This window comes from Vicugna pacos, chromosome 14 (genome assembly GCF_048564905.1).
Source record: "Vicugna pacos chromosome 14, VicPac4, whole genome shotgun sequence".
NCBI classification, from domain to species: Eukaryota; Metazoa; Chordata; class Mammalia; order Artiodactyla; family Camelidae; genus Vicugna; species Vicugna pacos.
Window position 1 is genome coordinate 72944385 of NC_133000.1, and position 26469 is coordinate 72970853.

At 50.9% G+C, this 26469-nt stretch overlaps 1 protein-coding gene and 1 long non-coding RNA gene across 5 annotated transcripts in view; one reads left to right on the top strand and one right to left on the bottom strand.

Moving 5' to 3' along the window:
* TUBGCP3 (tubulin gamma complex component 3) overlaps positions 1-9435 on the bottom strand; it is a 45395-nt gene extending 35960 nt beyond the window's left edge. Inside the window, exons 1-2 of the mRNA XM_072976562.1 lie at positions 9162-9435; positions 2622-2729 (exon numbers count right to left, since the gene is read on the bottom strand). Of these exons, the coding sequence (XP_072832663.1) occupies positions 2622-2729; positions 9162-9237 (184 nt within the window). The 5' untranslated portion in view covers positions 9238-9435. The remainder of the gene's footprint in view (positions 1-2621; positions 2730-9161) is intronic.
* Positions 9436-9680: 245 nt separating this feature from the next.
* On the top strand, positions 9681-26155 carry LOC140701193 (uncharacterized). 4 transcript variants are annotated; one of them, XR_012080129.1, is made up of 2 exons: positions 9681-15036; positions 25832-26155. It is a non-coding gene; the product is annotated as an uncharacterized lncRNA (long non-coding RNA). The 4 variants fall into 4 exon arrangements; XR_012080131.1 differs by having other exon boundaries at positions 9681-11510; XR_012080130.1 differs by lacking the exon at positions 25832-26155 and adding an exon at positions 22834-23046.
* Positions 26156-26469: the final 314 nt, after the last annotated feature.

Here is a 26469-nt window from a genome sequence, read left to right on the forward strand (position 1 = left end):
AAGAATCCTGAGCTTAAGAATCCAAGTAACTAGACAGCGTCCCTGTGTCTAGCTACGCCGGGTACCAGCCAGACACAGCGTCCCCGCAGCTCACTACGCCAGGTACCAGCCAGACACAGCATCCCTGCGGCTCGCTACACCGGGTACCAGCCAGACACAGCGTCCCCGCGGCTCGCTACTCCAGGTAATAACCAGACAGTGTCACCGCAGCTCACTACATCCAGCGGGTCAGTTCATGTGAGCTTGCCGAGGTTCATAAAGTACAGACTAAATCAGGGTGGAATCAAAGAGTTTACGTGAAGGTTAGTAAAGTAACAGAAACGATGGGATCTTTCAGACTCTGTCTATAGATAGAAATGAACAGCCCAGGAAGGCAAACTACCAGTTTAACCAGTTAGTAAAGGCCACCTGGAGGGAGGGATGGGCAGTGACACTATCTTTGGACTCCTAACCCCAAAAGGCAGTAACAGGTGCACCACGGATGCCAGTGGCTCCACCACACATTCTGAGCATCTGTTAACACTCACAGCAACGTTCCGTCTTGTTTTAGTGTAAGACGTGATACTGTTTCAAAATCGAAATCAAAACAGCTTATTGCTCATCTTCACCCACCGCGTTCCAGGGCTGCCTCACACATTCTCCAAAGGCCGCAAAAGGGACTGCACGCTGGATCTGGGCCCCGGGGCAGACCCGCTCACCCACACCAACAGCACTGCGCCTCCACCTGTGCACACAGGGGCCTCTCGAAGGACTCCTGTTACAGTCTCGAGAACAGGCACCCCTTCAGAAGCTGGCTACAGCCTCAGCGGTCTCCAGGGAATCTCTGTGTTCCCTTATCCCCGTGCAGTAGGACTGTCTTCTCACAATCTCGTCAGCCAAGCTCACTGAGTTAAATGTTCCAATTCTCCTGCAGAAAGACAAGACTGATGTGACAGCCACGTTCAGACTCGTTGGCTAGGACAGGGTCCTGGTACCGTGCGCTGACCACAGGGACCACACGCCAGTGACAGCATCCCGGTCACGTCTGTCCTCCCACGCCCTCCAACACAGAGCGGGGAAGCTGCCTCTAAAATGCCCACTGCTGGGCGCATCCAACAAAACCACGTGTTAAGAATTCAATATAATTTACTCTTAGATGTTCTTTCCATAGAATGAGACTGATTCGAATTCATAGACATAAAAGTCACAAGACAACAAAATGTAAAAATAATAAGAATAAAAGTGAACACAGAATATTTACCTAGATGATGTTAACAGATTGCTAAATAAAGCAAGACAGAGAGCGTTGCCTCCACTTCCCTTTATTTCCTAATGCTTTCATTTTACTTTGTGTTTCAGCAGTGAAGTTAATTCACATAGTTTTTAGAGACACTTCCAATAATCAGAAACAAGACCACATCAACTTTACTTTCTTTCTTTAAAATCCTTTTTACGTTTTACTTGGGCTTCTCACTAATCATCTAAAGTGTGAAATAACCCAAAGCCTAGAACATAAAAATACCCTAAGATGTGTCATCATCAGGGAGCAGGGTTTTACAGACAAGAAGGGAACACATGGTAGGACAGACCCTCTGTTCTCACCGTCCCCCTTCAGCACACACGTGCCCAGTCACCCCGAGATCTGACTCATCTCAGCAGATGCCTAGTCCTGCCCCGCGCATCGAGCTGCCACCAGATCCAAGCTCGCACAGCCACAGTCATGCCACTCCGCTGCCCCGGCCCCGCTCAGGTGCACGCCCCGCTCGGGACAGCACGCAGGGGACAGCCCGCAGACGCTGGGCAAACGCAGTTAATGATGCAGCCGCCCGGTGGGGGGAGACCATGCCGAGAAGAACGAGCTCCTAGAGTCACTCCGCTCTGCGACAGCCAGGCCCGCAGGGAGATGGCACTGGATGCCTCTCAGGCACTGGCGCTGGCTCACTCTGTCCAGGGAACCAAGGCAGGGGAAGCAGCCCCGGAGCCATCCTCACAGGCGGGTCCCTCCCTCAGGACCCCCAGACACGGAGGGGCAGCAGAGCCCACCTGACACAGTCAGAGAACCATCAGCCACCAGGCCTTTAAGGTAACAGTGTTTAAGAAAGCTCTCAGTACCATCCCAGAATGAAAACGCCCAAGTCCCAAAGTCCTGAAGTTTGCATGGGACCATCAAGAGTAGTAAGGCTTGACTCACCAAGCGCCGTTTAACTGCCAAGGTAACGTCTGTGTTACCTGGTCAAAGGTGGCTATTCTGGGGGCATTAGGGTTGCCTGTCTGTTTGTTTATTTAGTGGAGGCACTGGGGAGCGAATGCGCTCTGCCCCTGAGCTAACCCTCCCCCCCGAAAGGTGACCATTCAGCACTGCAAATCACAAGACGAGCAGGGAGTTACATTAAGCCCTTTCATCTTCCTCACATGCTTAAACCTAATTATGTCGTTACAATAGTATCTAACACAAGCTCCTCTCACTGTCTTCTTTTAAAAGAACTCAGTTGCCCTTGCTTGTAATTTTTATTACATATGTAACAGCACCTGTAGTTAGAACGCGCCTGGGAACACATACATGCACGTATACAGACATGCGCACCTTAACTTTGACAAGCTTAAGAATGCAACACACACTAACATGTAAGAAAAATACATACGTTCTTTCTTGATTTTTTCAGCAACTAGAAATTCATCTCTTTCGACAGTTGGGGCAAAGTTGCTGCCAATGACCCGCACCGCGTACTGGAACTGCTGGGCCACGTCAGCTGAAAGGCAAATAAAAGGTTGCAAGTTACTGCCCATCAGATTAGGATTTGATCACCTGAAGCTTCCATTCAAGACGGGACTGGGCACATGCACCCACCATCCCCCGTCCCAGTCTTCACTGAGGGCAGAAGAGCCACTCAGAAAACACGGTGAGCAACGAGTGAGCAGAGTAACAGTTTTACAGAGTGAGAAAGGGAGACAGCCACGGCCAGAGAGTCTGCAGACCCCCAGGAGACAACGCTGGGCTGATAATCACAAAAAAGGAGCGGGAACCCTCACAGCCCTGATCGTGCTCGCGGGAAGTGGGCCCGGGCAGAGGCTCCGAGAGGCTCTGGTCCCCTCACACGCCAGAGGGGCTGTGAGCACTCCAAACAGGCAGTGAGTTTATGAAACAACACGTTTGCTCTTCCAGACAGACGAGGCTTAAACACAGGCGTCTGCCTCCACTCCTGTCAAAGTCCCCACGGAACTTAGAGAATAAGGGAGCTTTTCTCCCCCTTAAGGCATAAGCCTACGAGGGCAAAGAAAGCAAGGCAGAAGCAACACAAAGAGAATCACCAAGCCAGAGAGGCTGAGAAGGAAGCACTGGGTGGGACGGGGTCAGGTCGGCGACTCCTGAAGCGTGGGGACAGACGCCAGGAAGGAAACAGCTCCCTCGGTGCAGGTCCAGGGAGGCTTCAGAAACGAGGGGACCGGCACCGCAGAAGATGCGGATGATGGGGCAGGAGGACCCCTGCCCCGCCCCACCCCCACAGCCCGACAGCTGCAGACTGGGCCACCCCCAGCCCGCCCTGGCCTCCAGGACAGCACAGACGTGAAGTAAAAGCAGCAGGCAGAACTCAGGACCCAGCCCTCCTTCCTGGACACTGGGAGTCAAAATCCTACAGGAGATGCTAGCAAAGCTCGGCACCCGCCTCTGCCTCCTGGGGAAGCACATCTGCTCGCTACGCCCAGAGAACCGTCAACAAGCTAAAACCGCAGGCATGCTGTCCCCCAGGCTCCACCATGAGACGTCCCCTTCCCAGGGTGGGAAAGATGAGTGAAGAGGAAGTGAGCAGGGATACAGACCTGAGCCCCGGAACCACCAGCGGAGCCTCGCTGAGACTCACAGAACAGCCCAGCCTCAACAAAAGAACACTCCTCTCTCCAAACCAACATGCAATGCTCATCAAGACAGACTGTGTTTGACATAGAAAACAAACATGGTCATGGGGGAAAGGAGGTGGGAAGGGATAAGTGAGGGATAAACTGGGAGGTCGAGATCTGCAGGTACTAACTACTATACATAAAGTAGACAAACAAGGGCCTACTGTACAGCGCAGGGAACTATATTCATTATCTTGTAGTAGCCTATAATGAAAAAGAACGTGAAAACAAAGATATGTATATATACGTATGGCTGAAACATGATGCTGGACACCAGAAATTAACAGTCAGTGTAACTGACTATACTTCAATTTAGGGGAAAAAACAGACAGACCGTGTTTGAGAGGTCACAAAATAAAACTTCCTAAATATAACTAAAATTACTCAAATATGTCCTCTATAAATAACTGAATTAAAAACCAGAAATCATAACAGAATATCTGGAAAATCTTCAAATACTGGAATTGAATCGACATACTCCTATACAATATAATGTCCAGAGAAAGTCTCAAAGGAAACTGGAAAATATCTTGAACTGAATGAGAATGAAAATACAACACATTAAAATACGTGAGACACAGTTAAAGTAGTGTTTACAGGGAAATTTATAGTAGAAAATGCTTTCATCAGAAAGGAAGATGGGTCTCAAATCAATAATCTCAGCTTACACAATAAAACCTAGAAATCAAAGAAAGCAAACTAAATTCAAAGTATTAGGACATAATAACAACCACAGCAGAAATCAATGAAATTTAAAACAAAACCGGGGGAAAGAAATCAATGAAATTGAAAGCTGGTTCTTCAAAAAATTCAACAGAATTGGTAAACATAAATTTGTCACCAGCAAAAACAAAAAAAGACACAAATTAAAGAATGAAAGAGGTGATACTACCACTGATCCCAAAGAAATTTTTAAAAACTAACAGCTAAGTAATTGGTGTAAATGCCCCCCCTCAAGGGGTGGCTGAAACCCAGGGCCCACCCCCGAAGCCCGGCAGCTCCTCCCCAAGCGCAGGCGCAGGGGGGGGGCCTGGGCAGCCGGGACCTGCAGACCCCCCCGCCAGGTGCGAGGAGTCGTGCGGACAGCGTGCACCCGGGGTCCCCCGCGACCAGAGGGTGCAGAGACTCCACCGTGGTGTCTTCCTCCCAAACACACAGATCCCAGTACAACCATGAGAAAACACCATGCTGATCCCACTGAGACATTCTACAGAATACCTGACTTTCAATACTCAAAACTGTCAAGGTCATCAAAACAATAATTTGTAAAGTCTGAGAAACTGTCAGAGCCAACAGGAGCCCAAGGAGACACAGCAAAGGTAACATGGTTCCCTGGGTGGGACCCGAGACCAGTAAAGGACGTTAATCAGGAGATAACGAGGATATGTGAATAAAGCAGGAAGCTGAGTTAACACCGCGTGTTGCTACTGACCCCTTCACTGTAGCAAACACGCCACGCTAACGTAGGACGCCAGCAACAGAGGAGTGCGCGTGGGGACACGCGGCTCCGTGGCATCATCACATGTAATGGGCCTGCGGTATCAGTATTTTTTTTAAAGATCTGTTTGAAGATTTTAGCCTTAAAGATGAGATAAAGCAACTTAAATGTGGGGGAGAAAAAGGAATTTTGGTAAACTCAAAAAAGAATCCCAACCTACACCAACACGGCCCTCTGGCTGCAGAGTAGAAGACAAACTAGAGGAGGCGCAGAGCCAGGCCAGAGGCGCAGTGGGGCTGTGGCATCCATCCCCGTACCTGCAGGCCCCACAGGACACTCAGACGCAGGCCCAACAGTTTGAGGGGAAAGACAGCCGCCTCCTGTATCCCACAGGCGTCGTCCTTATGTTCAGGTCAAAGACATCAACTGAACTCAAAGGGGCACAGAAACAAGTGAGCAGAGAATCTCTACAGGGGGGTGCGGCCCCGGAAGGCGGAAAGTGACGGAAGGCGAATGATTAAGTCATTGGTTTCCGCCTTCCTGCATCACCTCCCATGTGGGCTTGTATGTACACGTGGCAGGGACAGCAGGACAGTGAGCTGAACCCCAGCCCCAGCCCCGAAGCGGGCCAGAATGACTGCGGGTTTAGGATTTCAGACGCCGAGCTCCAAGGGACCTCCAGGATCAGAATCTCTGGAAACAGGGCCCATGATATCAATTTTGAATAAGTACCGCATTTAGAGAATTCAAAATGAGAAGGTGAAACATCAGATACAGTAAAAAGCCTTCCCCCCAACCACTGCCCAGCCACCAGCTCCCCGCGCCGCGAGCAGCCAGGGCAGTCAGGTTCTGTGAAGCCGCAGGCAGTTCTGATGCAAAGCTCTAGGTGCAACGCAATGCTCTAAAACAAAGCACTGCCCTAGATTTGTAGTTCTCAAACTCTTTGGTCTCAGGCCCCCTTTACACTCTTAACATTGAAGACCCCTAGAAGTTTTTGCTATTTACATTAGTTACATCTATCAGTATATATCGTATTAGAAATTCAAGCCAAGATCACTTTTAGATGTTAATTCATTTTTAATAACAATACTAAACCCATTAAGTACAACCTTCAGATGAAGCCTAAACTTTTAAGTTTCCAACATGCACATTAGTAACAGGCATAGTGTATACTTTAACACATATACGTTCCAATATATATTTAATACACATTGATTTTCCCCAGCATATAACCAGCAGAAGTCTATACTTTATTCGGAACTTCATCAAGAGCTCTTCACCATTTCTGAACATCATAAAGCCCACAGCAACACCACTTGTGGCCCCTGACCCACCAGGACCACACAGCCTCCTCTGCCTGCACTGGGTCATGCTGCCCCCAGAGGGGCTCCAGGTCAGGGCAACGGCTATTATATAACGGCTGTGCTCCAGCGCGCCCTGCGCTGCGGTCCTACCGAGCACTTGTGCTCACACACTTACCTGGTAAAGACAACTCTTTTCTTCTAAGAAGATTACACAGTACGACAAGGAATGTTGCCTCAGACAGCTGAACACTGTAACATCAGGCACACAGTTTCCAAACACAGAAACAATGACTATCCAAAGACACAAGCAAAACGTGCTCTGAGGAGGGCAGGGATGCAGAGAGGGGATTCTGTCACTGGCAGGCTTATGCGTTTCAAGGAAATCCACGGTGATATGAGCCGGAAAAAGTGGGAAATGACGGTTATACTTAGAAGAACAGCAAGCACCACTACAGCTAGGTTCTCTGCTTCTGAAGGTCTCTTGAAGCCAACTATAAAAAAAACTTTAAATACTTTATGAAAAATTGATTCATATGAAATTCACATTAAAAGTAACATGTCTAGTATGACTCAATTTCATAGTATCAAAAAAAGCCATATATTTTAAAAGCATAAGGCCAACTGTAACACATCATTAGAAAACGAAGTAATCAAATGTTCTAGTTAGTTAACAGATTAAATACTCACTAATGAAAAGAAATTTTTTAAAAAATCACAAACACTGTAAAGACAGCAATTAATACTGCTTTCTACATTATTCACTGAGGTAGAACAAATTAAACGGAAAAAGGCAAGCTACTAAAGACTTGTAAATTCTTCAGCACATAGTAGCATAATTTAGAATTATGAACACAATCACTGCCTGGCAACCCTAGCCATCCGGGACAGAACAAGAAAGCATCACCTTAGTGGATTCTATGAGATATTTTATTCTGAAAGGATCCCCTCTATGTCTCACAGGCAACCTAGTCACATTTTTTCCTATTTTTTTCCTTCTTTTTTGAGATATAATTGACCGACAGCACTGTATAAGTTTAAATTGTACAAAAGCCATTTACTCTTAATTTAGACACAATTCTAAATGGAGAGAAGGAGGGTGCAGAAGTTTGCTGAAGAGAAATGTTTCAACCCTCCCAGAGTCGGTGAAACTAAGCCAATCAAAGGAGCCGCAAATTTTTTTTTAAAAATGTATTAATTGAGAAACGATATCTTGAAATGAACGGTCTTCAAAGTCCAGCTGTGACAATGGAAACGGATGAATGTGTGGTTTACCCCTGGAGGAAAACTGGGGACCCACTGGTCTAATGAAAGCACCAAGGTTAACATGAGTGGCCCACAATCTCAGTTCCTTGGTTTCTCCTGTGATCAGGATCAAGTCAGAAAGGCAACTCAAGATTACCAGAGACACACACTCAGAAGAACTGGAGACAAAAACAGAGGAGAGCCACGCTCTCACCCACTCAAGGTCTCTGCACCCACACTCCACTCAGGTCTCTGTTCAGGTGTCCTCAGCTTCACCCTACTCTGTTTTTCATCACAGTAGCCCTCATCAACATTAGAAGCTCACTTATCTTACCACGTCTCCTCCACTGGAACGTAGCCTCTATGAGAGGAATGACCTGTCTGTCTAACCACATCCTAGCATAGTGCCTGGACGTGGGGGGAGCCCAAAGATTTCCTAGATGAATAAAGTGACAGAGTGAAACTTCATATTGTAGCAAGAACCACATGAAGTCGGTATCATTTAAAAGAATGACCAAAAAAATCATCTTTTGCCCCTAAGGTGATCATACAGCATCAAATAAATGATGTATGCTAACTGTCATGAATCAAGGCAGGTCAAAATGCAGCCTCAATACTTTCATTTTGTTTAAAGTCGTCTCGCAAAAACTGCACTTCTTTTCCACATTATGGTGCTTAAGGAACAAGTAACTCAGTTGCTTCAATTACCCAGAAAATTCCTTCATCGTGCATCCCCTCGAACCCCCTCCCTGCCGCCGAAACATATACCGAGACGGCGAACCGGGCCATTTCTGAAGGACCACAGAACGGCTTCACACGCTGTAGAGGGTTGGGTCTGGCGGCAGCACTCGCCATGTGAGCCCTGCAGGGCTGGCTTTGCATCAAACCCTTTCTCGGAGGGAAACGCCACCTTCGCATCACACTCAAATCGGCTCCCCTCCCAGCATCACAGGGAAATGGGGTGGCTCGCCGCCACCGGCACCCCGTCCGCGGCGTCACCGCCGGCGCCGTCACGGACGCGTGCCCGGGGGCCAGCCCGCCGCGCTCTCCACCCAGACCAGCGCAGGGGCGCCTGCCCGGGCCGGCGAGCCCGGGGGACGTGGCCGCGCCCGCAGCTGACGGCCCCCGGGCTGCGCTCCCGGGGCCGGCGGCGGCGAGCCCTGACTCAGCCCGCCCCGGGCGCGGCCTCCACCCTCCGCCCTCCGCGCCTCCGCCCCGGGGACTGCTGCAGCCCCAGGCCTGCCGAGGAGCCGGGGGACGCCCGGCCCGCCCCGGCCCGGCCCGGCCCGGCCCCGCCGCACCTTCGCTCCTGCCCAGGATCCGACAGCACAGGTTCTGCAGCAGGACGTTCGGCGACTTCTGGTCCGGCGTCGCCATCCTCGCCCGGGACCGCCCGCGGGGCCCCTGCTCCGGGAGCCCCCGGCCCGAGCCCGCCCCGAGCCCGGCGCGCTCCGGAAGCCCCGCCGCCCGCGCCCGGCTCGCGCCCCCGGGTCCCCGACAGGCTAAGGCCCCGCGGGCAGCGCCGGCAACGAGGGCGCCATTTTAACGGAACCCGCCGAAACGCGGGCCCTCCCACAATGCCCCGCTCCTTCCGGGCGCGCGGGCCGCGGGTGCGCCGGCCAAAGGGTTCCCCGCTCCCGGTCCCCGCGTTCCCCGAGCGCTGCGGCCCGGCCCGGAACGTTCCGCCCCGGGCGCCCGCCAGGGTCTGCAGGTGTCCTCGAGGGTCAGGCCGGCCGCCGACCTGCCGTGAGCGCCTTTCCAGTCCGTAATTCTTCTTTAAAGTCACATTCGGTGGAAGAAGTCTGTCTACACAAGTAGGAGGGTTTTATGGTGTTTGGGGTTTTGAGCACTGACAGCGGCTGCACGCGGGGTTGGCCGTCCCCAGCCCGGGCCCAGCGCAGGGAGGCGGACTGTGAGGCCTGGAGAGGAGAACGTAAATTAGCCGGCAGTTACAAGGCGTTTTGAACGTTACTGTAGAAGCTCACACAGGAGTGGGTGGAGGGGTCACGGGCCCTGAGAACTGCCCGGTCCAGGGACAAATGACCAGTCCGCACATCAGCCGGGAGCTGTCCAGTTCACGCGGCGCCCCTGGTTTGGACCAAGCGTCCCATGCCGGACCAACCCAAGTACCTCCCAGGGAATTTGGGATTAAGATCAAAAGAACTTGTGTCTCCAGATGGCCTGAACTGTAACAGAGAAATCGGGCACCTTCTGACAGCCGAGTGAGCTGAGCAGGAGAGAAGCCCCACCCTCCTTCCCAGGGTCGGAGGGAAAGGCCGGGCATTACAAAGAGGACCACCCGAGGCGTCCTGCTGGGACTCAGGGTGCTGGAGGTGCCTCAGCCCAGGCCCATCGAAGAAGGGCCAAGACCATAACGGACCCCATCTGCTTGACTCTGCATTTCAGCACCTGTCTTCTTCTACCATTGGATTCTAGGAAAACCGTAGAGGTCACAAAACAAAGGCTAAAAGAGTCTCTGAGTGAGGTACCTGGAAGGTCGGGACTTGGCATCAGGAACAGACGGCAGTTTCAGACAGCAGTGTGTCCATAACTCTCCTGCTTCCCAGCCTCCTGCTGTGCTCACCTGGCTTCTGAGGCAACGGCCCCAGTCACAGTCGTGACAGCAGTACGGCAGAGGCAGAGAGAGGGAAGGAAAGCAGAGGACGCAGCACAGCTTAGGAGACATTGTGCTAGTGTCCTTACAACCATCTCCTGTCGCTGGAACCTCCCTGAATGTGCCTCTGCTCTTTCAATCTAAAGATGGAAATAAAGTAATGAAAATACAGTGTGGCTGGCATGTAGCAGGACATAGAGAAGGACTTGCCTAAGAATTAGCAACTAGTACACAAAAGCCCCGTGCAGGAGGCGCTGGCCCCCGGCTTTGGCCCCAGAGCAGGCAGGCTGGATTTGGGGCGAGAGATGAAAGGCCATGGCTCACCAGCTGAAGGGGGCTTGGTAGGAAACTGACGGGTGGAACTCCAGCCATATTTGCCCAAGCACAGCCCCAGGCTGGGGACCCACTTGGTACAAGGGGCAGACCTGCCAGGATTTTAATGTCATGAGGATTGGTTTTGTGTCACTTTGCTTGGCTGTGGTGCCCAGATGTGTGGTCAAACATTATTCCAGGTGTTTCTGTAAGGGTGCTTTGGAAGGAGATTAACATGTGAACAGCAGGCTTTGAGTAAAGCAGATGACCCTCTATAGTGTGGCGGGCCTCACCCAATCAGTAGAAGGCCTGAATAGAACAAAAGAGTGACCTTCCCTGAGGAAGAGGGCTTTCTGCCAGCGGGTGGCCTTCAGACTCGAGCTGCAGCATCGGCTCTTTCCTGGGCTCCAGCCCTAGCTTGTCCTGCAGACTTTGGACTTGCCAGCCCCACACTCAATGTGAGCCAGTTCTCTTTCTCTCTAGATAGATGATTGACAGACAGACAGACAGGCTGCTGCCTCTGTGTCTCTGGAGAGCCCTGACGTACACGTGGGGACAACCTGGGACGTTGATGACCACCAGACTGATGAAGAGTAGACTGCGGAACAATAAAAAATGTTCCTCCACTAAAAAGCGAAAGAAAAGTGAACCCAGAGTAGGAGGGACCAGAGAAAACATGACGGTGGAGCGTTGGCACCAGAACGTCTCACCAGTCACGTTCAGCGTAAGTGCAGTTGGTCCCCGGAGGCGAGCACTGTCCAGCGACGTCCAGTCAAGGCTGCCGTCTGGGTGTGGACTGCGGTCCGCTGCCCTCTGTGGGCCTTTGTCCAGCCGCCCCCTTCCTGGGTGTGGAGCATCTGCACCGATTACTTAATGTTCTTCTGCAGGGAGGGTTGCCTCTTCTCCCCCATCGATTGTTTCTTCAGCAGTTTGCTAATGTCAGCAGGCATTGGTGGGTTTTATATTCTACTCTGGGTCGTAATCCAACGCTACCGCACTTATTTTCCTGCTCGGATTGACCCAGCCCTGGCCTGTGGGGGCTCTTTCAGCTGCCTCCTGTCTCTTTGACACTCCCTCATCACCGTGAGTGCTGAAAAGATAAGGACTAGACCTGACCGGGTTTTAGGACCCTTTAGACTTACAGGAAACAGAGTGGGCAGGACAGAAAGACCCGTCCACCCACCCACGCTGGCGCCCCTAGCAACACCTTGCATTGGGGGTGTGTCTGCTACAAGGAATGACCCAACACGGACACCTTAGTATTAACTGGGGCCCATACTTCACGCTAGTCCAGGGCTCCTGGCAGCCGGGATGTTGCAGTAAGATGGCGAATCCTGCGGTCAGGCACCGCAGGCTCGCCTTTTCTGTGAAGGGGCTCCTTCGTCTGAGGGGGACTTGTGTGGGCACCACATGGACAGCATCCTTCATCCCTGGTGCTCAGCTGCTCTCACATGGGTAGGGCACTTCTGTCTCGCTTCTCCTTCATACGGCTGGATTTAAAACTCTTATATTCTAGCTTTCGGGTACCGTGTGACACTGCAGGAAAAATGCTTTCAAGCTGTGCTCAATCAGGGGGTTCAGGATGAATGAGCTTTCAGTACCCAGCCCGGTCGTTAGAAAGATCTTTAATGACTGATGGACTAAAACCAGTGAGCAAGCTTTCAAATTACAATTAATTCATAAATTGAGTCACTTTCCTTCTTTGAGACCATAATGATTCACTGTTCTGACATCGGGTCAACAGAAGGAAACTCCAATTAGGCTTCGAATACTCACATACTTCAGGAAGATGCCATTTAGCTGTGGTAGGTGGGTGGGTAAATTACTTCAGAAGTCAAGAAGCCTTGAGCCATTGTCCTTTCTGTTATCTTGTTTTGTGAGTATGTAGTGTTTCTTCTCATACTTTTTAAAAATAGGAGTCGACTTTCGAAGGCTGACACTTGCCTCGAAATTACTATAAATGAGGCCAGGACTGAGTATTGCTTTTGGCTCTCTCTCCAATTTAGGGAGCAGAAGCCCCCATCCCCTCTTTTTAAGCATTGTTTTTGCCTGTATTCTTTTAATCCTCAAATCTATATTCACAGCTTTTGAAGCGTATTACATTTTTTAGTATGATGTTCAATCAGAACATTGCTTCTTTGATTTAAATTAATTTTAAAACACTGTTTTTAAAGAATACAAATGGCCTTTCATACTGGGGAGGAAATATCCTTGTTTGGGGACCAAATTCTGTGGCTGGCATTTCAATCCTCCACTCACAATCCCCACCCCACCTAACAGGGCGTCTGCCACCTTCACCTTCCCAGTTTACCCACGATCTGCTCAACTGTTCTTACTCTGCGGTGTGGGGCTGGCTGGGAGGTCACAGATCCTCTTGGTCAAAGATTGGACAACTTTTGAGAGATTCTTCAACTCAAGAAAGAGCCATTGTGAGGAGTAAAAACAGCCAGCGTGGGCGGCGGAGAAGGCGGTTCTTGTGGATGGAGACTCACATCTGCAGTGTCTTGGGCCTGACGTCAGCACATGGTGCTGGTGTCTGATCTTCGGAAGATGGAACCTGCCTTCGCGATTAGGGACCAAACACACCTGTCAAGTCAGGTCGAGGTGACAGCTGGGCTGGCCTCCTGCACAGGTCCCTCCTTGCCCTCTGCCCTCACCTCGTGGTCCCCAGGCACGTGACGTGGGCTGAGAAACCTGGGTTAAGGCTCTCACTGGACCAGGCTTGGCCCAGCACATTGTTCCATTTCCACGGCAGGATATATGCATGCCTGAAGGTCCGGGAAGCTTCTGGGACCCAGACTGTCTCTGTCCACTCGTGACTCCCAGGCCCTCGGGGCTGCTGGCTCACAGCTTCCACCAGGCCGCCCTGGCCCCTGACCCCTGTGATGGCTCCACGCCCTGCCCTCTGTGTCTGGCGCGGAACAGCCCCGTCAGTAAGCATCGCACAGCCTCGCAAGCTCGGCCCCGTCTCCCGCTGTGACCCGCGGTCATCAGTCACTCGGCCGGTTTCACCGCTGGGGGCAGACCCGGGGTTCAAACAACCCGTGTCGCAGGACCCTGAGACGTCGCGTGTCAGACGCTGCTGCCTGCTCCATACGTGTCACAGCGGCTGTCCGTGTCCTCGGCCTTTAGGAGTCCGAGGACCGCTGCACGGGAGAAACCTGATAAAGCGTCTGAGAAAAGAAGCTGATTAGTTTTCCGGATGAGTAGAGCATTTACTTCCCTTTGGCTTGAGCAGACGCTTCCCCGAGTTAACAGTGGGGAGAGGGCGCCTCTTTCGAGCAAAAAACCCCGGGCCGCACACTCGTTCTGGGGCCCTCGTGGGCATTTTGAATACCGCGCTTTCTCCTGTGCACGGGGCTTCGTGCTCAGGGGTGGATGTGAGACCTGTGAAGGGCTGACGGCTCACGGGTCTGTAAACACCTGTCGTAAGTCACCTTGGTGGCGGCAGCGCTCAGTTCATCTCCGCCCAGTGGAGAATACTGTCTGCCTTTGTCACACGTTTTCTGTTTACTGTGCCTCACAACACAGCGGAACGGACCGGCGACCCAGCCCGCACCGCCACCGCTGTTTGTTCATTTCACATAAAATCGGCTTGAATGTGTTCTTAAAAACACAGCTGGAATACACAAGGCGAGGCTAGACAGTGTGGGGTCCAGAATCAAAGCCAGGAACCGCCCCCCACCTCGTGTCTCACACAGTAACTTTAATTTACACAAATTACATGCTGCACAATTCCTCACAGCCGTTTACTTTCAGTGCATGATGTAAGGACAAAATTACCACGTGGGTATTCCCAAGGCGGGCTCTGAACTCTGAAGTCTCACCGTGTGCAAACTCAACTTACAGTTGAAAAGCAACAGACTTTACTTCAATAAAAATAAATAAATAAATACATGCATACATACATACATACATAAAAGCAACAGACTTCATAAAGCACGGAAAGAACCTGGAACCAAAGACAGATCATCTGGGGGGTCTGCCCCTTACAAGGGCAGGTCACTTGGCTTCTTCCAGCCTACTTTCTCATCTGAAACCCAGAAACTGCAGCGTTTTACTAACTTCAGATTCTCGTGGCAAGAACCAAGGGGTTCAGCCCCTGCACAACCGGCCGTGGCGCACCGCGATGCGCCGTGCCCCCCGCCGGCCCTCGTAGACTGTGTCCCGAGGACGGTCATCTCCACAGCGTCTGAGGCTCTCTCTGCGTCACAAGGGGTTGTGTCAGAATATACGCCCCCTAAAGCTGGGTAAGTCTTTGTTCTTCTTGGGTAATTTTATTTAATTGCTAATCCTGTATATTTGGTAGATTTGTTTTGCTGGTTTTTTTATTTTCTAATTTCTTAAAATTTTTTATTGAAGGTGTTTTGCTTTGGTTTTTACATCAGAAGCCATGAAGGCTTTGATACATAACGATCCTGAATGTTAGTAGCACCCGCAAGCTCACCGTGCTTCGATTTTCATCCCTGGTTTGTAGAAGGGGTCAGAGGTGACATGCACACACAGAAGGGAACGCAGAGGAGGAGGAAAGGGAAGAGGCAGGCTTTGCTCACTTCATTTTCGGAATTTCACTGTTGCCAGCTCTGTTCCAGGTTCACACTCCAACGCCTATTTTAACTGTAAAACTGTCCGCCTTCGCTATTCTGGTTAGCATTTCTCCCTGGGATCTTAAAGCAGATTTGCAGACAAAAAGTTCACTGCTTAAGCTTTAGTTCCAGAATTCCAAAAGGCATTTTAGTGGCAAACGAACAGGGTTTGTTATTTTCCTGAGAAAACAATCCAATCAAATTCAAATGCTTTGCTCTAATGTCTCCCAGGCAGGTCTCAGCGGGTCTCAGCCCACTCCCCTTCGTGTCTTGGCACTGCGGCCTCTTATTTTCAATTCATGCATTCTTTTTATATTTCTAGGGGTTCCCTTTGGCATCTTTCAGTTAGGGAAATGGTCTTCATATGTTAACTTATGAACTTGTTTTTATTTTACTGGTAGTATTATATACAGACACAATTTTTTTAAAATAAGCTTTTTTCTGCTCCCATGTTAACAGATGTACCTTGAAAACTTGAGAAACCACAAGAATATCTAAAGGACAAAAATCAGGCATAATTGCACACAGAGGTAGCCCCATTAATGGTTCAGTGTCTATACAGCCAGTCTTCGTGTGTGTGTGTGTGTGTGCATGCGCACCCACGTCCACAAAGTTGTACCACACGTGCTATTTTGTAACCTCCCACTTCACTCACCATTATAATCTCACGTTTTCCTATAGCATCAAATAGGCTACAGCCTGACTCTCAGCGGCTGCACTAACTCCGTCCTGTGGATGCATCACAATGTGCGCGATTCATCTCCCTCTTCATGTTCCGGGATGTCCAGTTTGTTTTCAGGTTTTTCAGTATTATTTAATACATAAAGAACATTAAAGCCAATTTGGATGCAAAGCCTTGGCTGAAGTCCATTTGTACAGTGAGTTTGGAGTGGACAGGCCCCCTCACTCTTTATCAAAGATGCGTCCTTGAAGGCGACGTTCCCTACCAGCCTGGAAGTCAGAGCGACTTGGGGACGATTCTGGTCTTAACCTCCACGCTGCCCTTTACACATCTGACCAGTAGTGCCGCCAGGTAGAGAGGGAGCAGCATTTGGAGCTGGAAGAGAAAGCGTCACATCCTGGCTCTACTGTCGACCATGTGTGCGACCCCTGCAAAGGCATGGCACGCGCAGCGTGGCTTCCTGGCAGGCACGCCACAAAGATAGAATTACTGCTAAAATGCTACACAGACTGAACGCTTGTCAGCAGAGGTGAGCATCCTCCTCCGCTTGTGTCTATGCTCTCAACCAGGAGTTAGCGAGGAGGCCGCTTCCCCACCAAACCCCCTGATGCAGGCTCAGGATCCCTGTTTGAGAAGTGAGGAGCCCGAGGCTCAGAGAGGTTGAGTGCTTTGCCTGAACTCACACAGCAGTAAATGGCCAAGCAGAGCCCGGGATCACGGCCCTTCCAGGCTGACGCTTCTTGTGGTACGCTTCACTAGCTCACTAGTAACTTTGCAATAGAATTTTAAATTACCATTCAGAATGTAATTGTTAAATCTCCATTTGACTAATGATGGTCTATAAAATGCACTAATACTTCTTATTTTAACCGTTTATTTAAAAATTAGGAGGTAAAAAGTCAATATAAAATTGTATATTAAAATTCTTTACCAGTTGACTCCGACCGTGCCAAAGCTGCTGTTTCGGTATGCTTTTTTTAAAGCAGAATATTATTATTTTTTCTTCTGAATGGGCAGTTTCCTTCCTAAAAGTCCTTGGTGTGCAGCATGGAAATGTTAAGGTTCTTTGTAGTCCTGTATCCAGTCCTTGGGACATCATTGGGAATTCTTGCTGCGGGACATATGGTCAGAAATATTTCTGTAGGTAGCATTCAATACGTTTCTGCAGGAAAAGCACACTCCTGGTTACCAACGGGATCACTAGGTGGAGAAAACGTGTATTTGGCTCAGAATTTTCTCAGCACTTTTCTTCATTCTGCAAACGCACAGAGGACGCCCCACTTCTGTCATGAGGCCCTTCACGACCTAATAGCGCCAGGCCGCCAGTGTCCCCAGGGCCTGAGAGGGGCTCCCCCTGGGCGATCAGGAGCGCGCGGCCGGGGGATGCGGTCCCCGCCCTCCCTGAGCCGGCCTGCTGCTGCCCTCTGCCGGCCGGGGGCTGGATTGCTGCCCTGAGACGCGGGAGCTGCAGCTTAATCCAGCCAGCTGGTTTTAGAGAATAAATCTAGAAAGCATCATGTCATTAGTAGAATCCGCATAATTCAAGTAAGCCTTTGCCCTCCTGGTCCACAGTCTTTGCCTTGCTGCGCAAAGCTCCTCAGGAGGGCGCTTTTTCTGCATCAAACGTGCTGAATGCTCTCCTCAGGAATGAAGCTGCAAGAGTCCGTCTCACGTTCAGAATGCTTCCAAGACTCTCCGCTCGGCCCCGCGAGCGAGAAGGCAGGAGCCAGCAAAGGGTCCTGCAGAGTAAACTCCACCACCGGGCGCGCGGCTCTGAGCAAGTCACTTCTTCAGCCTTCAGTTTTCTACGCCTTAAAGTCAAGCGAGCGTGCTCACTTTGCGAGATTTTGAGAGGATAATAAGTTGATGTTAAAAACACCTAGCAAACCTTTGAAAATTATGGCTTGTAAATGAGGGCATGGAACGTCATTATCTGAAGTTTTTCAAGCTTACAGTCAAAAGACCAACACAGAGAGTCATTCCTTCACACTGAATGCGTTTTAGCATGAACCCTCGTTCGGCATTACACGCATGTGACGGTTGTGTTATTCCATGTATTAAGAATTAATGAAGAGAAACTGAAAAGCTGCCGAAGGTCTAAATGCGTGAAGTCACCTCAGCGGCAGTGACCAGCGCTCCTGACACAGAGCTCGCTGGCGGCAGCAGGGGTGGGTTTACCCACACGACGCCCCGATCTCTGCAGAGACAGCGCTTTGCTGTCCACTTGAAATACGTGTCGCCGGTGAGGTCACATGTGGAAGGAAACATCTCTATAACCATGCTTTTTTTTAACATTTTTATTGATTTATAATCATTTCATAGTGTTCGTCAAATTCCAGTGTTCAGCACAATTTTTCAGTCATTCTTGGACATATACACACTCATTGTCACATTTTTTTCTCTGTGATTTATCATAACATTTTGTGTATATTTCCCTGTGCTATACAGTGTAATCTTGTTTATCTATTCTACAATTTTGAAATCCCAGTCTATCCCTTCCCACCCTCCACCCCCTTGGTAACCACAAGTCTATTCTCTGTCCATGAGTCTATTTCTGTCCTGTATTTATGCTTTGTTTTTGTTTGTTTGTTTGTTTTTGTTTTTGTTTTTTAGATTCCACATATGAGCGATCTCATATGGTATTTTTCTTTCTCTTTCTGGCTTACTTCACTTAGAATGACATTCTCCAGGAGCATCCATGTTGCTGCAAATGGCATTATGTTGTCGGTTTTTATGGCTGAGTAGTATTCCATTGTATAAATATACCACCTCTTCTTTATCCAGTCACCTGTTGATGGACATTTAGGCTGCTTCCATGTTTTGGCTATTGTAAATAGTGCTGCTATGAACATTGGGGTGCAGGTGTCATCCTGAAGTAGATTTCCTTCCGGATACAAGCCCAGGAGTGGGATTCCTGGGTCATATGGTAAGTCTATTCCTAGTCTTTTGAGGAATCTCCACACAAACACCTGTCAGACGCCGGGGGTGTCCTTGAGAGGGACTGGTCCTAGCCTCTGGGGCCCGGAGGCCCCGCACTCCCGGTGCAGCCAGCCTGTCGCGCTCCTCTGACCCCAGAACTCCTCCCCCTCCCTCTGTTCTGGGCACCACCCGCGGCCCTTACCTGGACTCTGGTGTTAACTTGGACGCTGGTGTCTCCCTTGCTAATACACGGGCTGGAGAATACATGTCAGACTGGATTCTCATCTTCCTAGTTTCAAAGTGAATACATGCTTGGTAAAATGTGTGCCTTGCTGAGATACAGGCAGACTGGACTAGCACTGAAGGGCCCCGGAAACCGCGCTGTCACTGGAATTACAGCTCACAGATGTCGGCCACGCCTTACGCGCGCCACGTACCCAGGGCGGCTGCTGACGAAGGGGGATAAAAACACTCACAGAAAAGGAAAACTGAAGGAGCTTCTCATCAGAAGACCCACTCGTAAGGGACGGCTAAAGAGAACTCTGCAAACAGACGGGAAATGGTAGCAAAAGACGACGGGCAACTTGGGTAAGAAAAGAACCACAACCACAAACCCATCTTTGACTTCACGAGTAAGTATGTCATTTTTCAATAACATTTGACGGTTAAAGCAAAATTTGTAACACCATCTAATGTGGCATTTATAGAAGAAGTACTCAAGGTCATCGCATTGTTATTAGTATGTAATTTTTTACCTGAAGTGTGGTCAGTCACAGTGTGTCAGTCTCTGGTGTACAGCCTCATATCCCAGCCATGCACACATACCTATACATGTATTCATTTTCATATTCTAAGAATCATACTTTAAAGTGGAGAAGGTAAAAAAAACCTTAATGAGGGCAAGATTCCAGGACTCGACCTGAAGTGGTAAAGCTGGGTCCAGCAGCCTGTGATATTGACACACGTGTATCCTGTAGCAGCTGGAGCAGTTACTGAGAAAACCATGCAGAGTGACACAGCAAGCATTTTTGAATAAAAATGAATTTTTAAAAATATCCAAGTGACTTGAAACAAGAGAAAGAAAGAAACAAGCAGCAGAAGGGACAGACTAATGAACAGGTAGCCTGAAGCCCCGGTGTGTCAGCAACCACCTTCAAGGCACGCGGCCTCAGGGTGCCAGCTAAAACGCAGAGATTACCAGAGCAGGTGAAAAACACGACTCGTTACACGTTGTCTGTAAGAAGCTCCCTGCAAGTATAACAAGACAGGCAGACTGAGGGAGCCGCGGGGGGCCGCGGGGGCCGCTCAGGGGCAGAGCGCGTGCTGGGTCAGGCCCCCAGCACCTCCGTTAAAAAATAACAATGAATGAACGAATGAACGAACAGATAAACCTGATGGCCTCCCTCCCCTCAGAAAAAACGAGTAGGACAGAAGACAGCACATGGTGCGAACAGTAGTCGCAAGCTGCAGTGGCTCCATTCGTGTCGGTAAAGCGAGCTCCAGAGCAAAGGAAGCTGCCGAGGACGGGCAGGGACGTCGCACGACCGTGGAAGGGCGACTCGGCCAAGAAGGTCTGTGGCCTGAACATCAGACGCGAGAAGCAGGGCTTCAGAACGCAAAGCGAGGACGGGCGGAGCTGAAGAGGTGGACGGGCAGATGCAAGAGCAGGGACTTCAGCAGCCTGCCCGTGAAACGCGTAGGATTTCTGCACAGAAAATCAGCGAGGATATACGAAAACTAAACACCGTCAGCCAAGAGAACGTAACGTTTTTGAACACCGCACGCAGTAACAGCAGAACAGAAAGTGTCTCAAAGACCAAGACGAGCAGCAACCGAAGCCGCAGATTTACGAGCACCAGGGTCAGAGTGCATTCTCTGACCTCGTGGAATGAAACTAGAAGTCAGTGACAGAAAGACAACAGAGAGTCCTCGACACGCGGAAACTGAACAGCACCCTGCTGCGTGATCCTTGGACCAAGGGGGAAGCCTCAAGAGGAATTTAGAGGGCGCACTGAAGCGTACGGAGATGAGCACCCAGCGTGCAGTCTGCGGGTGCAGCTAGGCAGGGCGCGCGGGAAGCGCACAGCTCTGCGTGCTCACAGCAGAGAAGGAGAAACGTTTCCAGTCCGTTATGCATGTTCCCAACTCGAGACGTTAGAAAAAGAAGGCCAGCATCAACCTAAAGCACAAAAACTATGAAAAACTGATAAAAGGAGAAGTCAATACAATTGAAAACAGAAAAACACCAAGAAAATCAATGAAACACAAAGCCAGTTCTTCAAAAAAAAAAAAAAACAGTGAAATTGATAAACCGCTGGCTAGTTTGAGAAAGACAAACAGCATACACAAGCCACCAATACCAGGCGCAAAGCGGTAAATACAGCACAGGCGCTGTGGTCGCTACAGGATGAAAAGGGAGTTCTGTGAGCGACGTACGCTCACACACGGCAACCCAGAAAACAGGGACCAATTCCTCAAACACCGCAAACTACCAAAATCCCGTCGAGATGACATGGATAATTTGAATATGTATATAACCTTTTTTTAAAAATTGAACTTGTATTAAAAGTTCTGAAAAAGAATATCCAGACCCAGATGGTTTCACTGGAAAATCTCACCAAACATTTAAAGAATAGAACACACGTGCCCCCGGAGAACAGCGGAGAAGGGAAGGCTTTGAGAGCCCAGTGGAAGCCAAATGACATCCGAAATATACAAGGAACTCACATAACTCAGGAGCAAAAAACCTGAATAATCTGACTTTAAAATGGGTAAAGGACTTGAAGAGATGTTGTTCCAGAGAAGACATGCCAGTGGCCAACAGGCACAAGGACGTGCTCATTCACCATCGGGGGGGATGGAGTCAAAACCACCGTGAGACAGCGCCTCACACCTGTCAGAAAGAGAGGACAAGTGCTGGGGAAGACGTGGAGGAAAGGGAGCCCTCGTACAGTCGGTGGGGATGTGAATTCGTGAAGCCCCTCTGGAAAATGGTCTAGAGGCTCCTTAAACAATTAAAACCAGAGCCACCGTGTGATCCAGCTGCCCAGCTTCTGGGTATACATCCACAGGAAGTGAAATTCAGATCTCAGAGAGATATCGCGCCCCACGGTCAGTGCAGCACTGGGCACAACAGCCAAGATGTGGAAGCAGCCTGAGCGTCACGCAGCGAATGAGCGAGCACAAGACGTGGTGCATGCACACAGCAGAGTGGCAAGAAGGAAGTCGGGCCGCTTGCGACAACACGGGTGAAACTTGCGGGCATCGTGCTAAGTGAAAGGAGTCAGAGAAAGACAAATATTGCATAATCTCACTTATTTGTGAAATGTTAAGAAGTCCAACTCATAGAAACAGAGTAGAGTGCTAGTTTCCAGGGCTGGGGGACGGGGGGACAAACTTTCGGTTGTTGGAGGAATGAGCTCTGGGGACCCGCTGCAGAGCGTGGCTACTAAAGGTAACAACATTGTATCGAATATTTGAAATTTGCTAACATGGGAGATCTTCAATGTTTTTGCCGCACACGCACACGATGACAGCGCCGGCGTGAGGCGGCGGGTGTAACTGCCCTTGGCAAGCTGATCGTTTCACTGCACGGATGTACGTCCAGTCGTCCTGTGTACCCCTCAGACTCACACAGCGCTGTCCATCAGCTGCAGCCCAACGAAGCTGGGGAAGTGAAGGCTACACACGAACAGGCAAAAATGTGTCCTTTGTATTCATTTTTGTCATGTAGAATCTTGCTCCTTTCTATGTATAAAAAAATGCAGTAAGATATTTCAAAGGCAAGGAAAAAGCTGCCTCTTATTTTAGGCGAGATGAGCATTACCTTGCTCAGGAAATGTCCTTTCTGTCTCCCTCAGGTTCCTTTTAGCATCTGGTTGAGATGAAGAGAAAATGGTCCTCTGATATTAAATCAATATCAAAGCAGGATGGAAGGAGTGCTTTATATCAGATTTCCCAAACGCCACTGTCGACTGTGCGATAATGCCTAGAAATGGCGCTGCTGTCCCTGCCAACAGTAGACTCAAAAGTGCAATTTTGGCAAAATAAACAAAATGATGGTTAAAAAATGACTTTCTTCCGTGGTGATCTCATAGGTCACAGCATTGTAAGCAAGGACACTTTTCTTGCAAGGCTGGTAGAATGTGGGGGGGGGTTGAGAAGAAAAGCCATTGTCATATTTAAATGACGGCGGAAACCAGGATTCGCTGTGAGCCTACTGCGCGCCACCTCCACAGCAGCCCCCGAGGACGTGCTCACCGATGCCACCGGGAGCTCTGGGACTGGGCCCAGGGTGGGTGTTGGGAGTGCGGCCCCGGGCTCGCCCCGGCGCAGCGCAGAGACCGCCCATCCTCAGCCCTCCAGCCCGGCCCAGCCTCGGGCTTCCGGGCTGTCTGGCCCGCTGACTTTCTCCCTTCACTGGGCTTTGCTCCTGACGGCCCCGGGTTTCAACTCTTCTTTCTGAACTCTGACTCCTGTTTGCCGAAGAGCCTGCCGGCTTCCGGTCTGCACACCCCTGCTGTGCAGTGTCCCTGGATGTCATGCCCCCAAACCCAAGCCCTTGGCACTGACACCGCGCCCGGGCCCACCCTCCACCTGAGGCCCCCGACTGCCCCCCGCCCAGGCTGTGTTCCTCTCTCAGGCCTCCAGACGCAGGAGAAACAGGGCGGTACAGGCGTCTGCCCTTTCCTGCAGGACTGACCATCTCCTTCCTAAAGCGGAAACAGAGGAGACAAGACGCAATGAGCAGAAGACGCTGCCAGGCTGGGTGGGAGGCAGCGGCAGCCCCCGCCTGCTCGTGCACGGAGCCGGGGATGGAGAAGGCCCGCCCCGTGGGGAGACCCATCTCACCTGCCTGTGTGGCCCAACCCAGGCAGTCAGCCCAGGCCCAACCACCCTCACCAGGGGCTTTCCGCCAAAGGCGGAGGGGGGCTGTCCCGGCAGGAGGATGCCCGCTGGCAGGGAACCCACCCCCCCGACGAGCGTGACTCCAGGAGACCACCTCCACCCACACAGGGCTCCTCTCTGCCCTCCTCGCACCCCCTCTACCCGCCGCCCCTCCGCTAAGACAGGAACCCGGGGGCCGAGCAACCTGCTGTTAAGTAACGCCTGAGTTCCCAGCTGTGTTAACTTGAGTCATGGAAACTCAGTCCGCGGGAGGGTTCCCTTATCACTTCCCCAGGCTCCCCCGGCTCCTCATTGCAAGCTGCCCGGGGCCAGAGCTGGCCTGGGCAGCAGGGGCGCAGAGGGCACATCCCCTGGGCCCCGGCCCCGTCTCCGAGGCAGCCAGTGACAGATGAGCAAGGGGCCTGCGCCCGGACACCCGGGCCTTTGAAGTCCGGGTGCACTGCTCCCTGGGTGTCTGCCCCCGGGGGCTGTTTATCTTCCTGCGTGTCTACACTTTGATGTCAGGGGGTTGAGGCAGGTTCTCGCGGCTTCTGCTCTTGTCGTCCCAAGATTCTTAGTGATGCCGGTCAGCACCTGGGGACACCATCACTTAAAGCTGAAGGCTGTGATCGTCCTTCTGGGCAAATCTATGCCGTCAGCCCCGATTGTCCTAAACCTTCCAGGTTTCTGGGCATCGGATTGGTCACTTTATAAAACAGCTGAGGTGAATTGAATTATATAATAATAATAAGATTAATATGGCTCTGTCACTTGCATATTTTTATGAGAGTCATTTTAAGGCCTGTATTTGCATCAGCGATTCTGTCTTCTGGGCCGTGGAAAAGTACAGACAAGACTGTCGTGGGCTTTAGAGAACAGAGGTGGTCACGACCGCTGAGCACGCCCTCCGTCCCGAGCGCACCCCGAGTGCTTTACAGACACTCCCCGATTCGGGCCTCGCAGTGATCCTGTCGGGGAGCGCTGCTATTGTCCCCGCTTTAAAGACGAGGCAGCTGAGTCCCTGGGATCAGACAGCTGGTGGGGGCAGGCCCGGGAGGCTGGCTCCAGAGAACCTGGGGTGATTGGCGCTTTCCTGCTCAGAAGTGGGGTATGAGACGGGGGCCGGGGAGGGGGGACTGCGCTGTTTCCCAGGCCTCAGAGAGTGATTAGCGCTGCTCTGCTTCCTTCTGATGCTCAGCTGACAGCATCCACCCGAGCACCACCTCAGAACTAGCGCCCCAGAAGCCTGCCACCCGCGCGCCCGCTTGTGCTTCCGGGCGGGTGCGCGGCGGGGCGTCCTGGGAGCCGGGCTCACACGAACCAAGCCTGTGTTTGCACCTCCGACTTCACGCGTCCTAAGTTCAAAACAGGGTTGCCCTACTCTGGTCGTGGTCGTCTCAAAACGTTCGGCAAGTTACCAAGTCAGAGCTCAGCTTCGCTACTTAAAGACACTTCCCTCCGGTAAGAGCTTGTCGCCTGAGTCTAGCGGCCCATGGCTTTGATGTGACGCTGTGAAGGCAGCGCTGTGTGACAGCACAGCCCTCTGTGAATGCTGAGGGGTCACGGGAAAGGAACAGAGATTCAGCTAAACACGTGCTCACTAAATTGTACATCCGAAATGCGTGTAGGTCGCTGTGTCGGAGTCACACCACAATAAAGGTGGGAAGCTAAACATGTAAACGAGGTGCCCTCCAGCGAAGACGGGGGACGCCCGGGGCGCCATGTGAGGGCGCGCTCTGCAGGGTGTCCAGCGCGAGGGTGCGCAGCGGAGCACGCTTCTGTGCGTGGCGTGCCGCGTCACGGGAATGTGACAGAGCGTCAAGTCATGTCACCAACAGTCAGGCAGGAGTCACAGACGTTTACAAAACCGCGTCTCAGTCTCTGTCACATACTCACGTTGGAAGCAGACGTCTGGCACGATCTCTTTTGCTTGTACGAACGTTCATAAAAGCACTTACTTTTCTCTTTCAGCTTTGGGTGTCGATGGCGCATTTTAAACACCTGACTTACCTGAGTGAGAAGCGGCGGCTACTCGGACTTGCTGGGAAGCAGGAGAAGCAGCAGCGTGGCGACTGGGAGGAGGCTCCGCCGAGCCGGCGGGGCCCTGAGCTCGCTCACCAGCGCGTCTGCGGGGACGGAGACGCCTCGGCCGCCGTGAGGAAAGGCCGCGACCTGGGATGTTACGGAGTCTACAGTTTCATCTTCTCTTATTTGCTGTAATGTAAGGATTGCATGTGCAACTTTACACTTGTACGTACTGAAGTAATAACACAATTAAAAAATACTTTGTTGCAACTGTGGAGCCACAGTGGGTTTTGTGTGTGTGTGTGTCTTTCAAATGAGATCCACGCACTTCTCAAGCTTGAGGAAAAGTACCATTACATAGTTTTCATTATGTTGTATTACACATGTGTGTGTATTATACGCCATTAAGTGTGTTTGAAATGTGGGTTCTAATCTATCCCTTGAGGTTAACAGATTTCAGATTTTTTTATTGCTGAATTATTAAGCAACAACTTATTCTGTTACACAGGCTCTGTCTGCCACTAACTGGGTGCCTGATGCAACCCCACTTCTCCAGGACCCAGTCCGCCAGCCCGCGGGCGGTG